Here is a 17292-nt window from a genome sequence, read left to right as displayed (position 1 = left end):
TAAATATGTCGGCACTGGAGTCGGCTTTACGGCGCGGCGGTGGAGAAGAAGTCCTCTTATCGGAAATGACTACGTCCGTTAATTGCGTTCATTACATAATGGTGGTCCATACACATCATAAACAAAACAAGTTTCAAGGAGATCTAAAAACAATTGAAGGGACTATCGTCAGAACAAGGGTGTATAACCGTGTGATTTAGGCCTGAAACCCTAATTCGGGTTACACCCCTGGAAGGAACTCAAGTTCCTGCAACATCAGGGATAATATTTCAGCCATAATGTACGGGAGAGATTTTGTACATTCAAAGCTACTGAACAAGATGAGACTCGAATTTAGCGGAATAATATCCTGTAGCGACAAAAGTGTGATAACTATCGAGGACTTAACCTCACAGATGTACTCAAGCAACCTTAGGTTCACACCTTGTGACTTGTGACACACCGATTTGATTTAGTTCACATTTCACATGCACAGGGCTGTGTGACCCGGGACATATAGTTCAGTTCAAACAAGCGCCCGATGTCTGGGTGTCCAAATTTGGTATTTTGGCGCTCGTGTCTCCGCTTTTGTCCAGTTTAGACTGAACCTAAGGTCGTTTGAGTACAGTCGCGGTATATTATTGTTCTGCCCTTCGCATGTTGCCCAGAGCCAGATTGAATGTCTTCGCTCAATTCATTCGGCCGCGGTCATCTGTGCTATTCTCGCGGCTTCATCTGGGAGCATTACATGCTGGTGGCGCCCTGCTGCTCAGTCTGTGGGGATTTACATATGCCTTGACACCACCGAAGGTGTATTTGGATGGCCGCAAAACATCAGATCAATTGGGGGCACCTGAACAGTATGAACAGTATGAACCGTTGCCTTTCCAGCGGCAGAAACCACTCGACCGCTTCAGGGAACGCAGCCGCATCGATGTCGATGAAGAACTTCGCAGGCACGAGCAAACACACTTACCCGAACGCGGGAGTGGGATTGCGCGATATGATATCGCGCAGCTCGCGAGGTGCGTCGAGTAGATAGCGGGACTGTTCCTAATCTCTCAAATTGCGCAGCAACGATCCCATAGAGGATGACCACGCCGAAGCCATCCTGCCAGTGCCCTCGGGTCACTGGTCCTTCTTCGCTATTCTTGACGGGCACAACGGCTGGGAAACGAGTGCATGGCTTCGCGATAACCTGATCCCGGCAGTGGCAGGCGCTCTCGCGGACCTCTTCAACAACTTCTCGTCTTCGCTCACGCCTGGAACGGAGCCGGACCCCCCACCGGATGACATCGAGGATACCATTCAGGCAACGTTCAAGCGCCTCGATGACGACATAGTGTACAATGCCGTCGAGCGCGTCTTCGAGACAAACTCTCGGCATGCAGGTGTTACCCTACTCGCGCCGGCGTATGCAGGCTCGTGTGCGCTGCTTGCCTTCTATGATGACCACACGCGCGTGCTCCGCATCGCGGTCACGGGCGACTCGCGCGCCGTCCTCGGCCGTCCTGCCTTTGACGAGCGCGGTCAAGCCATATATGAAGTCTGCGTGCTCTCTGTCGAGCAGGATGCACATAACGTCGCCGAAGAGTACCGGTTGAACGCACAGCACCCAGGTGAGGCTGTTGTCGCGAATGGACGCGTCCTCGGCATGGGCCCCTCTCGCGCATTCGGAGATGCGCGCCATAAGTGGAGCCGGCGCGTGCAAGAGCGTCTTAAGGAGGCATTTCTCGGCCGCACCCCTCCCCGGGACGTGCGCACACCGCCGTACTTAACGGCCGTGCCTGAGGTGACCTCAATACGCGCACAACCGGGAGATTTCCTGATTTTGGCGACCGACGGTCTGTGGGAGAGTCTGACCAGCGCCGAGGCGGTGGGCCTCGTCGGGCTCTGGCAAGACGGTCATACCAAGGAGGGAGAAGCTCCTCGTGAGATGGCTCCCGTACCGCCGAGCGAGCTGCCTGTAGAGGTGCACCCGGAGGATGAGGAGGAGACGGTGCGCTACCGGCAGTGGTGCGCAGAGAAGCGGTTTGTAAACTGCGACCAAAACCCCGCCACGCATCTGGTGCGGAACGCACTTGGGGGCGCTGATTCCGATCTCGCCGCGGCGCTGATGAGCATGCGGTCGCCCCGGGCGCGCGTATATAGGTACGCGCGCGTTGACTGACTGCCTCTATTGTGTGTTGGGAAGAGTGCTTAATTTGCTCGCTTCAACGCAGGGACGACATTTCTGCTGTGGTCGTGTTCTTTGAATGAGCAGCATATTCCAGACTGTGTGACTGCTGCCAACGTGCGACGAGAACCCTCTGTCCAGGAAGTGCCCAATGGGGTGTTGGTGTCTAAAGGCTATTCCCACCTTCCTGCGGTGCTTATCGCCTTACAAGTTGGGAGCTCATTCTCGCTTTTTGTCTGTGACAATGAACGACAGCTGTTAATCCCCGTTGTTTCCTGCAGTCATCACTTTTCGTCGGATTCTAGTCATTTTCTGGACAACTTCACCACATACGTGCTTTCTATGTCTTACCGTCCAAGATCTTGGCCCATCTCAGGGTTTTCCCAAATCGGTTACGATTCGCGCTTCGCGCCCGTTATCTTGAGCACAGCAACTCGGCGTTGCATCAATGCCGCTCGCTTACTGCGCTGTACAAAGAAACGCGAGCCCCGAGCCTTGGACTCCAATGTAAAGGCTAAATCTCCTGCTGTGCCTATCGTATTGCTGCTATTTCGCACGAGGGGAGACGTGACAGACTGACGGTGCCCATCAGCGCATTACTCAATCGTGAAGGTAGGACGACATTGATTTTATATCAAAATGACAACTTGCGCTCTGTGTAGAAAACAGCCTGTAGGGGGCTGAACAGTGATCTGCATCTCTTCGTCGCAGTGGCCGGAGGAGCTGTACGTGGATAGCGATAAATTGATTGTTTACCACGGAGTGGCATCCGAACCCGGAGGATTGGTAGATGCTGCCCCTACCTGGGCTCGAGTATCGCGCGACGCCTGGCTCATCTGACCGCGACGATCTCGGTTGCGCACTCGCTGACCAGTGGTGGCAGAACGAGATAAGTCGAGGATGCGGCGGGGATGGGCGATAGGGTAGCCACGAGGACGGAGTGGGAAGATTGAGGCTTAGAAAGGTTATATGCGACTTGGAGGAGTGTGCATTCGCTCGTCTTCTGGCGCCTCGGCAGTGACTTCTGCAATAGAGTGGGGATGGCCACGACCCGCGGGTGAGCCCTCCACGCTTGTCGCTGACATAGTTTCTCCGTCAATTCAAACTTTTATGGCAGTCTTCCCGTGACAATCTTCCTCTTCAGTTTTATGGGTCCCCGCGCCCGTAACCCTTCCGGCCGTTCCCCTCCGCCATCCTGAGCCATCGCGTCCAGGACGTCGCCCCCGTCGCCCCCGTCGTTCGCAGCGTCGCACGCTCTCACTATACCTGCGCCCTTCGTGTAGGCACGCGCCATTAATCACCGTATCGCAGTCCAAGCATTCGAGGTACGCTTTGGCTATTGCGCTCTACGCGGCATCCTGACGGACAGCGCAGATAGATGGCCAGCACGGGGAATGCCGCGTATTACCTTGGGCCAAAGCTTATGGGCGTGCTCGTCGAGGCAATCCTCACGGGGATGATGATCAATCAGTCGGTCACGTTCTGGGACAAGGCGGAGCGCGGACGGTTCACCCTGCAGGCGCTCGTCGGTGTAGTCACCATCATCGCGCTGTAAGCTGACCTACAAATTGGCAGACGAGCTCATTAATTGTGTGCACATTCTTACCTCTGCAGATTCCAGACGGGAATCTCGTTTTATTCCATCTGGCAGGCCTGTGTCACCAACTTTGGCGACTGGGTATGTCAAAGTGCTGAGGTGTGCATCGGGCACGGTTGACCGCGTTTTCTTCTGCTAGGTGGCGACGATCGCATTTACGTGGTGCGAGAAATCGCAGTCGCTCATCGTACGTCCGGTCCTGCGGTCATGCGAATTGATTGAGAAATCTAGCTGCAGACGAACAGCTTGGCTGTCCCGGTCCAAGCATTTCTCATCTGGCGATGCTGGATGGTACGTCAAGCCGGCATTCATCTCTCCGCGACAAGTTGACTGATTGCATGCATGCCAATCTGTAGCTGCTGAGCAGACGGTGGTATGTCCTCGTAAGTGGAAGCCCATCTCCTCGAAGTCGACAAGCACTCACGTTCACCAAGGTACCACTCACGTTAATGCTCCTGGCGAGCATCATCACGAGCATTATCGTCACCGTCCAGACGTTTTCGATTCCCGACAGTTGGTGGTATATCCCCACACCTGCCCCACCGGAGGTTCCCGTGCGTACGACTCTTAAGCTGCGCGCGCGCTGCTCACTGGCTATGACTTTGTAGATCAGCAGCGTCTGTGAGTCAGCTCGTTGAAGTGAGCACACGAGCGTTCGCGACTGACATCCTGCCCAAGTTATCCTCTCGCTCGCCTCTTCCGCTGGTGTGTAGATAACTTCTCACCAGATAATATCCCCCATGCTAACGAACCAGCCGGGCAGTGCTCGATGTTGCAGTAACGGGAATCCGTGTGTGCACTGCTCTCGCTGAAATGACGCCGCTGACCGACCATGACAGTCCTCACGTACCTGGCACGCGCCAAGCCCACCATCATATCTTCACGATTCCGTCGCGTGTGTGCCTGCTTTCATTTTCTCTGTGTCCGCCGGCTAATAATAGCGGTAGGTTATGAAACGACTCACGATCCTCGTCTGGGAAGCAGCAATTCCCCCATGCGTCTGTGCTATCGTCACAGTTATCCTGTACTCCACTCAGGCGAGTTTCCCAATCCCATCTGCTGCTGCTTAAAATTCTCATGTCCGCGTTCCCGCACCTAGGCCAGTGATAATTACTGGGACCTTGGGTTCCAGGCCGTCCTCGGAAAGCTCTACGTGGTCTCGCTATTCGTCACGCTGTACGCTCCATCCCTTTCCTATCTTACTGGCTGACCTGACCATAAACCTCGTGGGCCGTGTGTTCGCAATTGGCAGGAATGGACGTGCAAGTCTGCACGAGCTTCCGGACCACATGTCCGTTGTCACTTGCCAGTGTCACTGCCACGCACAGTCGCGCTATCATGCGACTGCATTGTTCACTCCCAGCGACCATATCCGGCTTGATGTGAGTCCCCCATTTTTCTGCGCTTACTCATACACATCTGTGTTTTCCCGGGCAGATGTCGCACGACGTACCCCCCTTAACGCCTTGCGATGGCAGCCCGACCGATGTAGAACGCAGCAGCCTCGGTGAGCTCGCTGCGCGCGAGCGCGACATCGAGAAGCTGGAAGGGACGCCGAACAGTTGACACCCGCTCGTCCTGTTCAATCGTGTCCGATGCCCTGCGTCGTGACCCCTACGCCTTGACGATGCACTCCTGACGCTTATTCACGCCCCACCGCTCTTTACCCTCAGCCATTCGTTGGGACACGGACTCGGCCTCACGCGGAGAAGCCACGTCAGTACGGCTACGTTGTCCTGTTCTGTAGCTACAGTACGCGTAAGCTGATGCTGGCCCTGGTGTATCGGTATATACTCCGGGTTCGTTACTCGACGAATGGGCACGAGGTGCAGCGGTGACCGGGAGTACGAAACTCGAGCAGGGTACCGAACGGTGGCACTGGATCAGCACTTGTTCCTCGAGGGCAAGGATGCCACCACATGCCTACAGGGATGTTAGGCCGTGGGCGCTCGGTTTCGGACTGCCTGCGATGGGCTAGCTGCGTCGGGTCGCTACACGTATGACAGATTGTACGTGTGCAGTACCGCACGTAGCCCCCTTGGGCATTATCGTAGCACGCTGTGGTACCCTCAAATAATATAATATAACTTTGTCTTGTTCCCCATGGGAGCGCGATAATGGCTTCTTCGGATGGATGACTGATCGATATTGACGTGACACCTGGGAAGAGACGATCGGATTGTCCACTTGCTGCAACAGAAGTTCCACTTGTGGATCCAGGCAGAATCTGAGGGTAACCAGCTGGGACTCCTCCGGATCCTGGCTCGAGTTACAAGCCGCGCCAACGGACACTGAGTCCGATACCACTCCCCATCGTTGCATACGAATTTATTAGGCCAAGAAGCTCAGCTACCTATGAACACGGTATTCGCGACTTGACCGTGATGCGAGTCCGTACATTGGGCAGCAATAACGCGTTTGTCCTAGTAAGTCCCTTCCCTCCGGGTCGATTCAACGAAGTCTAGAAGAAGAGCATCACAACTCACGGTCGTCAACTCTCAGGCGATATATCTGGATTGTATTGATCTCCAGCCTTGGCAACTCCAATGCAGCTCGTCCAGCATCCTGAGGGTATGGGAGGCAGGAGGTTCACTGGCAGCCCCAGGGATTCCTGGCAGTCGCTCTGAGATAAGGCTCAACTGCTGCATCTGTTGAGACAGCTGCACCTGGGACGCACACATCAGACGGGCACCGAGTAGCCGATACCGCCTCGGCGGCTTTACACTGCATAACTGCGCAGAGCCTTTGAGTTTGCGCGAAGTCAGAACCGCCGCTTAGCACGTCGAAGACTGTCCGAGTCGAAGATCCCAGCGATCCACCATTCAATCTGTGCAGATAGGGCGCAAGGGGGTCGTGCGGATCTTTTGACGCATATATAGCGGGTGGTCACATGCGCTCCGAAGAAACACCAACGCCCGGCACGCTGGCAAGCCACCCGGCAGAAGGACCAACGTACTCCGAGTCTCCAGTAGGGTATAGTGTATAGGCTCTGCCGACGGAGGAGACTCGCTGGCAAGACTTGGATTGGAGCACTTTGACCTGCGGTATTGCACGACCTGTCGAATCGGATGCAGTACATACTACATATCTTGGGAGTGCATGCCCGATACGCCCGCGGTCCGTACGCTGAATCTTGCTACCAGGCTACCAGAACAAGCACGCAATAGAGATACGCAGATATGCATGGCGTCGCGACGCCTTTGTCAGAGCCGTGAAGGGGAGCTCCAGAAGAGAACGCACAGCGTTTGAGGCCGGACTCTTTCGCTATCTGTACTGAAGAGCATTCACCCGTCTTGAAGTATGTACGAGGTCAATAAACTCCCAGAAATGATTGGATTGCATAGGATTTTCGCAGCATCGCTTGATCAGAATGGCCCACCAGGAGTGTTTCTAGCGGAAGGGAGACATCATGAGGGTTGCCGGAGTGGGAGAGGGAATATACAATGATGCCTGAACATCAGATTGACGCACGTTGGTTCGAGAGAATGCCCCAACAACAAAGTAAAGAGGTATCTCCAGCCAATTTTTGGCACAGTGTGCTCAAAGAGCTGCAGTAGGATTCCAATATTACGGTTGGGTAGGCAAATAGAAGAATACACACATACGTCAACACTGGCACAGCGTGGCTTTGACGACTTGGGTTGGTTACCATCAAGGATATCCCCAGTCGCCCCCAAATTATAGCATCTTTTCAGAGCAAGCTGCATTTGCATTCGGGGACTAGGCCGGCCACTGGCTACGAGCAGTAATTCCACGTCATGCAATCCAATCCCCAGAAAGGGTAACAAGGAAACGAGGCAGACCGGTGAGTTCAGCGGCACACAAGTGCGAAGCTGAGATGAGTGTGCTCGCCCGACGTCGCCAGTATCGACTGCAATTGACACCGAGTTTGTGCGTGGCCAGATGATGACATAGTCAGCTTAAATCAAGGGTGATGTCAGGTGAAGCAGAGTGCAAGGTGAGTGTTTTAACAAAGCCTGTGCACCGGGCCGAAGTAGATCTTTTTTCTTTGGAGTGGTGACGGGTGACGTGTCGTTGAGCAGGCTACCTTGGGCAGCACGTCTCAACGGCCCACTACAAGAGGGAGACTGTACCCAGCTCCGCCAAAGGGAATCTACAATACTAAAACCTCGGAGTGTTCGGGCCAGTCATCTGGGAGTGCAGATTCGTCGATGAGGGAGCCGTTCCCGGTGCTTGTGGCAAGGTGCACAGGCAGAGCTTTGTGTTTGAACCGACAGTGGGCGAGCTGTTGGTCAAGATGATGACGGAGGCTAATAGCTGCCTTCCATCCGTCGGGAAGCGCCAGTCCTCGGGAGATGAGCCACGGTCAATGGGGTGCTCGCAGCGGAGTCTCCAGAGGAGGTGAGCGCCGAAGCAGATCGTCTTGAGCGTCGTCTCTGTACACACATGGCGTCAGCGCGGAAACACCAGGCACACCCCGACACACCTAGCGCCCGCACCTCAGGTTGACAATGTACCAACACGCGCAGCCCAGCACCGAATTTGAGATGTCACTTGTGGAAGAGACGAGTACGATAGTACCGCACAGACAGTTACTTCCCAAAGCTAAAGCGTGCCTCCAGAGGCATAATTTACCTCCGGAAGACAAGACCATAGCAATCCACCGGGAGAACATAAGGTGCGTCAAGGGAAATATCGTGTTAATCGCGAAGAGCGCTCTCGCACAGTGTACAGTCCTCGAAATCGAGTCCCTCGTTGGTCGCCCCTTTGACACATGGCGAAAAGGAAAATGGCTACCAAGAGGTGAATTGTGCGGCTACGGGTGGGTGAGAGATGCGATAGCATCGCCCTCCTAACCTGTGTCGAAACGCAACTGCGAACATATAAAAGCGAATACTGAGTATCACATAAACAACCGGGAAATGAAGCAATGCGCACATGAACACGACGATACACGATACCACCCGCGCTCGCAGCGATACGACGCCGGACACATTCGACGAGATATGGGCGTCACAGTGCACTTCAGCGACGGACTAATACTGCAGTCGCGATCAAGCACCTGAAGGACTGGAGGGAAGCAAGACGAGCGCGTACGATAGCGGCGACCTCACTCTTGAGCCACTCACAAACGGCAACACTTACCGCTCCGGGCCGTCATGTCTCTAACAGCGTCCTCCATCCTGATCACGCAGTCCACACAGATAATAATGTGTGACCACAGAGCATAGCAATCTGGGCAGGATTCACACCAGCCCAGGTACAAACAGTGACGGCACACGGAAGGGCCGGACAGCATAATTCAGATATTTGAAGTCTTCGGAAACATTAGGCATCAAATTCTAATTTCCTGCAGGCGTCGCGTAAGGAAGAAGAACTCGGGAAAGGGATAAAAAGGACCCCCGACAATTGGTGGAAATGCCTGATCCTGAGGAGCCCAAAATGTCCGTTAGCAGAAGCCGATTTCTGGCCTGAAATGTCCGCGAAAAACCAGGCCTCCGGCCCTCGGAGGTCAAATTTGTCCGGGTTTTGGACCAGGCATCCGTTCATCACAGAAATGTCCGGGCTCCCAGATCAGGCCTCAGGAGGCTCCAATTTTGTCCGTATTCACGAATCAGGCCCGAGTCGGGAGGCTCCAAATTTCAGAACCGCTTTCCGAGCTGCGAGAATGAAGGAATGAGCATGCTCCTTTGTGTAACACATTCTGTCTATTACTTGAGACAGAATTCAAGGCTACTACGATAGTGAAATCATAAGGTAAGCACCTTCTACTGTTCTTAGCGAGTTTCCATCTTCAGGAAGGCACTTATGTGAGGCTGATGAGATGTCAACTACAAACTTCGAAGCGGCGTGTCTGTGCGACCAGACAGCACCTAGAGAGCCTTTGAAGGCAGTAGTAAGTCTGAGCCCCCTTCCGCCCCGGTGCCGGCCTCATACGTAGATAGGTTCGGCCGGGGTCGAACTTTGTCCGGAGGGGGATCAGGCATCCATGATGTCCGGTACGTCTGTGAGTGAAAAACCTCAGGCCACCCACGGGTTGACCCCCTGATTTGTCCGTGAAAAATCAGGGAGGGCGCTCTCAAAAGTCCAAAATTTGTCCGAAATCGGCTCAGGGATCCTCCCCAATTGTCGGGGGTCCTGGATAAACGCGTCCGACTGGTGGAAAATTGACAAGTGTGGGAATGGAAGGGGGCAAAGGCCGCAAGGAGTGAACGCTGCGTGGACAGCACCAGATCTGAGAACCAGCAATGTTTGAACCGACGGTGAATGAGCTGTCGGTCAAGACGAAGACGGAGGGTAATAGCTGCCTTCCATCCATCGGGGAGCGCCAGTCCTCGGGAGATGAGCCACAGTCAATGCGGCGCTCGCAGCGGAATTTGCAGAGGAGGTGAGCGCCGGAACAGATCGTCTTGAGCGTCGTCTCTGTAAACACGTGGCATCAGCGCGGATACACCAGGGACACCCCGACGCACCTGGCGCTCGCACCTTAGGCTGACAATGTACCAACAGGCGCAGTCCAGCGCCGAATTTGAGATGTCACTTGTGGAAGAGACGAGTACGTTAGTACCGCACAGACAGTTACTTCCCAAAGCTAAAGCGTGCCTCGAGAGGCATAATTCACCTCCGGAAGACAAGACCATAGCAGTCCACGGAGAGAACGTAGGTTGGTCAGGGAAAATATTGTGTTAATCGCGAAGAGCGCTCTCGCGCAGTGTACAGTCCTCGTTCCTCGCAATCGGGCCCCGCGCTGGTTGCACCTTAGACGCATGGCGAAAAGGACAGTGGCTATCAAGAGGTGAACTGTGGAGTTACGGATTGGCTAGAGAGATACAATAGCATCGCGCTCCTAACCTCGACTGCGAACATATGAAGTCGAATACTGACGACATATGAGCGTCACAGTGCACTTCAGCGACGGACTACTATTGCAGTCACGATCAAGCACCTGAAGGACTGGAGGGAAGCGAGACGAGCGCGCACGATAGCAGCGACCTCACTCTCTTGAGCCACTCGCAAACGGCAACACTTACCGCTCCGGGCCGACATATCTCGAACAGCATCCTCCATCCTGATCGCGCAGTCCACACAGATAATAATGTGTGACCACAGAGCATAGCAGTCTGGGCAGCACGATTCACACTAGCCCAGGCACAAACAGTGGCGGCGCACGGAAAAGTCGCCACCGCAGAATTCAGATATTTGAAGACTTCGGAAACATTAGGCATCAAATTCTAATTTCCTGCGGGCGTTGCGTAAGGAGGAAGGTGTTCGGGAAAGGGTATAAACGCGTCCGGCGGGTGGAAAATTGACAAGTGTGGGAATGGAAGGGGGCAAAGGCCGCCAGACGTGAACTCTGCAGAACAAGAAATGCTGTAAGTCTGTGAACTTCCGAGTCGCATTGGCGCAACGCACATTCTGCAGTACTTGTAGGACCACAGCATATCCTCCAATATGTCCGATCCGTATGCGAATAAAAACAGCCTACCTGCGATCCTAGCTCAGTCAAAATGGTCAGAAAAATTGCACATGTCCGTGATAATCATGCGGACATAAAATAGTCATCATGTCCGTTCCCCAATGCGGACAGAAGGGGGAAGGCCCCAAAGTCTGGACAGCGACCGGAGAGCGTCAACAGGAATCCGGAGCGGCACATTGACATGGATTGGAGGTCCCGGTCCCGGTCACCGAAGCCTGCAGAGGGTGCTCGTGTTTTGATGTCCAAATGCCCTCCATATCAGCCACCTGATCCTACGTGTAGCCAATTTGTGTCAAAAATGGGCAGATGAAATGGCCAAAATTTGTCCATTTTGGATGGGACGTCTAACTTGCAGGATATGCAGGTGTCCCGTCCTGGACAAGTCGCAGACGCAGGAACATGAGAGTCGGGAGAAGGGTGCATCGCCCATCGTCGGAGAGCCCTGCGCCTTAAGTACCAAACTGCCCATCCAGTCCGGAATTCTCCTCGAGTTCTGATTGGTGCGTCACGAAGAGCAGCAAGGTAGTCAGACGTCAGTCGATGACGTAGAGGGATGCCGACGCAGGTGGCGTACTAAAACGGGAAGGCAAAACGCCGGAAAAGGAAATAACTTCAGCATCGTTGAATTGCGGGATTTTTAACTGACCTAGTGTGAGCAGTGTGCACGAGCCCTGACAATACCTATATATTTCAGTCTTCAACAGAGCCAAATACTAGATTCCAAGGATTGGCGAACTTGATTAGAAGACCTAATCATATGAGGGAATTATTTAAGTGAGTTTCGTCCGGTTGGGTGGCTTGCAGGTATAACAATCTCCAATCAGACTTGTTCACGAGAACCGGGCACCGAGACAGCACCCGAATGGCACGAACAACGTCCAAGTGAACGAATCAGCGTGGTCGCACGCGCAAATTGACAAGCATCCTTTGCCGTCCGAAGCGAAACACATACCTGTGGATGCGTTCACGCGATTCAGCAAAATTGCAGAGACAGGTTTTGGGTTCGAGTTGGCATAGGCATGCATAACATAACAATACCAAACGAGCCTCACTACGGTGCCCACGAACTGCCCCCAGCACGCACGTACTCGCAACAGAGCGTACGGAGACAGGCGCTCAGACGAGACACGCGTATTAGCGCAGTGTCGTCGGTGTGCCAGTACCATCGTGCAGCTGTTGCGCTATCACCGTCGCAACGCCAGGACCAACGGAGAGCAACGAAACTGCAGTCGAACTGCACACCAAAAACCAGCGCGAAGTCGATGACCCGCGGACCGCAAAACAATTGGGTTATCACACATCGGGCCAGCTGCGCAGCTGGTGAAAAGCCCATCGCAACATCGCAGAAGAGTCGTGAGAAGCACAGACAACGTGCAACAGCGTAATGAGAAAAAATAACACAATTGAATCGAGTGGAAAGCAATGTCCTGGAAATCAAATTCACCCAGAGACAGCATTCGCAACACGAACTGCGTGTGCGCAGCTTCGCACCCGAATGGCGCGAACAGCGCCCAAACGAACAAATCAGGGTGATTGCGCGGCCGGAGACAATTGTAGGTACAAGCACCCCTCATCGCCCCAAGCGAAACACATCCTTGTGGAGGCGGTTCAATTCAGTGACATTGCAGAGACGCACCACAGACGAGGCACCGGTTCCGTGTCTGAAATGGCATAGGCGTAACATAACAACACCAATCGGACCTCACGGCCGCGCCAATACATGAATTACCCCCAGACCGCATGCGCTCGCCGCAGAACGTACGAATACAGACACAAAGACGCGACACGCCCATTAGCGCGACGTTGTCGGTGAACGTCGCACAGCTGTTGCGCGAGGTTACAAGGCCGGGCCCTAGTCGGTTGCCTGAGCACCGTCGCGACGCCAGGCGGCCAACGGAGAGCGAAGGAACTGCAGTCCCAACTGCGCACCAAAATCCGGTATAAGTTCCGCGCCTTTTTCGTGAAGTCAAGGCGGGCTGCAAAACAATGGGGTCGACGCACTGATCGGGCCAGCTGCGCAGCTGGCGAAGCCACATCGCAATATCAATCGCAGAAGGAGTCGTGAGAAGCACAGACAATAATGTGCAACAGCGTAGTGAGAAATAACTATAACACGGTTGAATCGAGCGGAAAACAATGTCCTGGAATATCAAATTCATCCACAGACGTCGACAGCATTCGCAGCAAGAGCATCGTGTGCAGCTTCGGACCTCGACGTGAATCAGAGAAAGTGACAGGCAACAGCGGATAGACATCGGCATTTGTGCGATTAGCGCGAACGATTATAGAGTACACTAGAGAGATATACAACGGGAACCCGAGGGAGAGGAATCTAAGGTATACGACGGCGGACGTGAAACGCGACAAGGATGCGTGAGTAGACGTGCAATGTTGGGTGGTTCTACAGATGATAGGGGAGCTGTGAGCGAGGAGCGAGGAGCGAGGGATAAATCGATAACGGGTCAAAGCAACGTGTGGAAAGTAAATAATCCGATTTGAACGGGGACAGCAACGGCGGCTCCGCGGACGCCACCAGGGCACCGCGGCAGCGCTAGGCCGCGCACTCGACGGGCACGAGCACGCGCGAGAGCCCGCTCTTCACGTATTCGCGCGCACCGCCAAAGTGCCTGCGCATCATCGGGCGTCCGTACCCGCAGCCTCTGTTGAGGAGCACGCTCGCGACGAGGCGGCCGCGCTGGCGCTCTGGCAGTGGCTGCGATTCGAAGCGAACCGGGGCGGCCGGTTGGGACGGCGCGAAGTCCGGAGAGGCGGGGAGAGAGCGGGGGTGCGGGCGGGGCGGCGGCGGGAGGCTGATAATAATGGGGCCGTAGCTCTCCACCTCCTGCATCTCCACGTCCGTGTCGGGGAGGATAGTCGGCCCGTCTGCGAAGGGGTCCTCGGCCTGCGGGGGAATGTACGGGATGCGCGACGGCGGCGGCGGCGGGGCCCGGCGCGCTACGGGGGTGGAAACCTCTGTGGGCGCAGACGCGGTGCGGGACGCGAGGATGGAGAGGCCGCGGGCGCGCCCATGACCGGCCGTACCGCGGCCGCTTGGAAGGGATATGTTGGGTATCTGGGCGAACGCGGCCGCACGGGGAGAGGACACCGAAGGGGCGGGCACAGCGTAGGAGGGCGTGAAGGAGAGACCGCCAAACGCGCCGTGAATGGAGTGCGGGGCGGTGATGCTGGCCATTGTATGCTCTTGTGCTGGACTATTGTTCGGTCGATGCGGTTTATTGGATGAGTGATGAAGCAAATAACAATATTCGTGCTGCTTTTGAGGAGAGAGATGCGAGGTGAGATGAGAGCACAAGAGCAAAGGATAATCGATAGCTAGGGGGCGGGACGGAAGGGAGGGTATATATAATCGGGGTCGTACGTGTCGTAAGGGGCCGATGGCGGTCGAGTTTAAGTGACATGTGGCCCAGCCACACAGCCCCTCGACCTCAGACACTCCCTCTTTAGGAAGGCGGATGCCCGCATATGGTATCATGGGCGGGCCGAGGCATGGCCGTTGGGCAGTGCCAGCGGTCCCGACCACCGCCGGATCTGCCAAAACGGATAACGTTCATGTTTCGGCTGAAGAACAATGGCCGTTGTCGTCCATTCTCCCTTTTGTCCTCCAGCGCCCGCCACGTCGCGCAACAACACGCCTCGCGTTTTCCAGCACCCACGGGCTCCGTCGGCCACCCTCCCAGACGCTCGTCTAATTCAGTCACTGACTTCTAAACGCTGTGGCCTGCGGTGGCCTGCTGTCTCAGTCCTCAGTTCCGCAGCTGCGCACCAGTGCCAAGCTGTGTCCATTCGATTTCCGCCTTTCCATTCCACCGCTCCTGTACCTGTCAGCCTATACCCAGAAAGCTCGCAGTTTCCACTGCAGCCATGATCTGCTTGCACCGGTCGGAACGGCCTCGGCCAATGCGCTTGCAGTGCACGAACCACGAACGGGCCGCCGTTGCCCGTTACCTTCTCTGATCTGCCTCGAGGTCCGTTGCGAAATTGCAAACTACTCTCTGCGTCCGACCGGTAATCGCAAGACAAGTATCGAAGCTGCCGCACGAGGTTCGTGTTGTGCAGTGCAATGCCGTAATCCGTCTAGAGGAGCTTGTATACTCGCTGTCATTGTTTTCCACTCAATTCAATCGCTGTTATTTGCACGTTTGTTCGATGACCTAGAGCTTCGCATGCAGTCGAGGATATACCTCATCGGCGCTGTTGTCTGTCGTCTGTCACCTTCTCTGATTTACCTCGAGGTCCGTTGGGAATTGCAAACTGGTCTGTAACACTGCCAATACTTGTACAACCAAGTATCGAAGCTGCACACGAAACTCGTGTTGCGAATTCGACGTGTCCCGACGAGTCTTTTCCTCCAGACCATTGTTTCCCACCCAATTCAATTGTGTTATTTGCACTGTCGATCTAGAAGCTCGCACGGGGTTAGGGATATACCCCATCGTGCCGTTGTACGTCATTGTCTTCTCTCTACAGGATTGCGTCGCGATGCCTCACCAGCTGCGCACGCAGCCGACCTGACATGAGTCGAAGATATTCCTCATTGTGCTGTCGCACGTCGTTACCTGTGCTTCTCACGACTCCCTCGAGCGGGACCGCGATAGTGGCAATGACGCTTCGCCAGCCGCGCAGCTGGCTGCGTCGAATTGTTTTGCAGCCCGTAGAGCCTCGACCTCGCACCGGATGTCGGTGTACAGTTCCGTCGCTCTTCTCTGGCCACTGTGTACCCGCGTTGTGCAACAGCCGCGCGATGGTACTGGCAGACGGACAATGCCATGCGCCACTAGATTGGACAAGCTTGTCGCGTCGCGTCTCCATACGCTCTGTTGCGAGCACATGCGGATGGGGGCCAGTTCGCGTGCGGGCACCGTGGTGAGGTCCGATTGGTATTGTTGTGTTATGCCGATGCCTATTCGAACACGAAATCGGTACTTCAGTGATGCGATCCCTGCGACGTCTGCATGAATGTGTTTCACTCACTTCTGGACCGCGCTTCCTTCGCTCTCTGTCAGCCCTGGCGTTACAACGATACCTGCTCGCGCGACCAATGCTAACAACACGACGTCGGTACTCTGCAACGTTACATCGCGTGAACCGCATCCGTTTCACTCACTTTGGGCGGTAAAAGGATGCCTGCCAATATTGTCTCCAATGTGCGCATGCGCCCCACCCTGGTTCGTTCACTTGGTTGTTGGTGCCGTTCGCGTGCTGTCTCGGTGTCCGGCTCTCGCAAGCAAGTGTGGAGGGAGGATCATTATTTATGCAACTCAAGCCGCTCACCGGCAGATGCCCACTCAACGCACATCTCTGAATGAAACTCACTACCCCTCACGCCATCATCCTCGAGCCTTGAGAATCCAGTATCTTGGATAGTTTGAAGGCTGAAATACACATTGGTCGGGCATCTGAGTACCCTTTACTCCTACCATCGTCGACCGGGATATGCCGAACGGTACAGTAGTGCCAAATCTTTCCTACGATTTTCTCCCTGCTCCAGATTCCTCCGTAAAAATAGGTGAAGTATTCCATAGGCTACATCATCATACTGGAAAAGTTTCAGGAAGACCCAGGGAATAAGTAGTTCGTTCTAATAAATCCCGAAGGTGTCAATTTAGCAAGAGTGACTCGAGCCAAAGGGCACTTGCTCCCTCAATTTTGGACATCAATTCCTTTAAAAAAAAGAGCTGAGCTACTCCATTACATATTTGGTCTACGAAAAATATTCATAGAGCCATAGCTTGCCATGCGTCCACACGGAAAGCATTTGGGAGGAGGGAAGGAGACAAGTGTGACGTCTCTCAATCTGAGTTGAAACTCCGACTGCGTGGTCTCATGCCAGTTCAGTGTGCCTGCACGCCGGGATGTGCCATGCGGAGTTTGAAATGGGACCTCGGCTTGATGTGACAATAAGTGACATGGCGCGTAGTTTGGCGGGGAGGTTGGTCTCCTCTTTGGCACCTTCATGCAGTACACTACACTTGCGAAAATATTATGGTATTTTTGTCAGGAGTAGTTCAGATACTATACAATAGCTTACCAAAGCTGAAGAGAAACGGGGGACAGTAGTGAGGAATGGGACCAGAAGTGCCA

The 17292-nt window shown here is 54.6% G+C and overlaps 4 protein-coding genes across 4 annotated transcripts; 2 read left to right on the top strand and 2 right to left on the bottom strand.

Annotated features, from left to right (window-relative positions):
- Positions 1-636: 636 nt before the first annotated feature.
- On the top strand, positions 637-2238 carry SCP_0412500 (Protein phosphatase 2C homolog; the record flags this gene model as incomplete). Its single annotated transcript, XM_027757975.1, has 3 exons — positions 637-1004; positions 1054-2130; positions 2202-2238. The coding sequence occupies 3 exons, from the start codon at positions 637-639 to the stop codon at positions 2236-2238; spliced, it is 1482 nt and encodes a 493-aa protein (XP_027613776.1).
- Positions 2239-3533: 1295 nt separating this feature from the next.
- Positions 3534-5318, top strand: SCP_0412490 (hypothetical protein; the record flags this gene model as incomplete). Its single annotated transcript, XM_027757974.1, has 14 exons — positions 3534-3706; positions 3770-3833; positions 3892-3939; positions 3990-4043; positions 4109-4135; positions 4187-4306; positions 4361-4373; positions 4431-4457; positions 4516-4542; positions 4592-4647; positions 4700-4789; positions 4852-4928; positions 5005-5134; positions 5190-5318. The coding sequence occupies 14 exons, from the start codon at positions 3534-3536 to the stop codon at positions 5316-5318; spliced, it is 1035 nt and encodes a 344-aa protein (XP_027613775.1).
- A 2556-nt stretch (positions 5319-7874) lies between these two features.
- On the bottom strand, positions 7875-8895 carry SCP_0412480 (hypothetical protein; the record flags this gene model as incomplete). The annotated part of the gene is made up of 2 exons (XM_027757973.1): positions 7875-8149; positions 8859-8895. 2 exons carry the CDS (start codon positions 8893-8895, stop codon positions 7875-7877), a joined length of 312 nt encoding a protein of 103 aa, XP_027613774.1.
- Positions 8896-10066: 1171 nt separating this feature from the next.
- SCP_0412470 (hypothetical protein) lies at positions 10067-14383 on the bottom strand (the record flags this gene model as incomplete). Its single annotated transcript, XM_027757972.1, has 2 exons — positions 10067-10136; positions 13755-14383. The coding sequence occupies 2 exons, from the start codon at positions 14381-14383 to the stop codon at positions 10067-10069; spliced, it is 699 nt and encodes a 232-aa protein (XP_027613773.1).
- Positions 14384-17292: the final 2909 nt, after the last annotated feature.

Source organism: Sparassis crispa (genome assembly GCF_003851025.1).
Source record: "Sparassis crispa DNA, contig_000003F, whole genome shotgun sequence".
Lineage (NCBI taxonomy): Eukaryota > Fungi > Basidiomycota > Agaricomycetes > Polyporales > Sparassidaceae > Sparassis > Sparassis crispa.
Note: the sequence above shows the minus strand (reverse complement) of the source record. Positions and strands in the feature narration are given on the sequence as shown.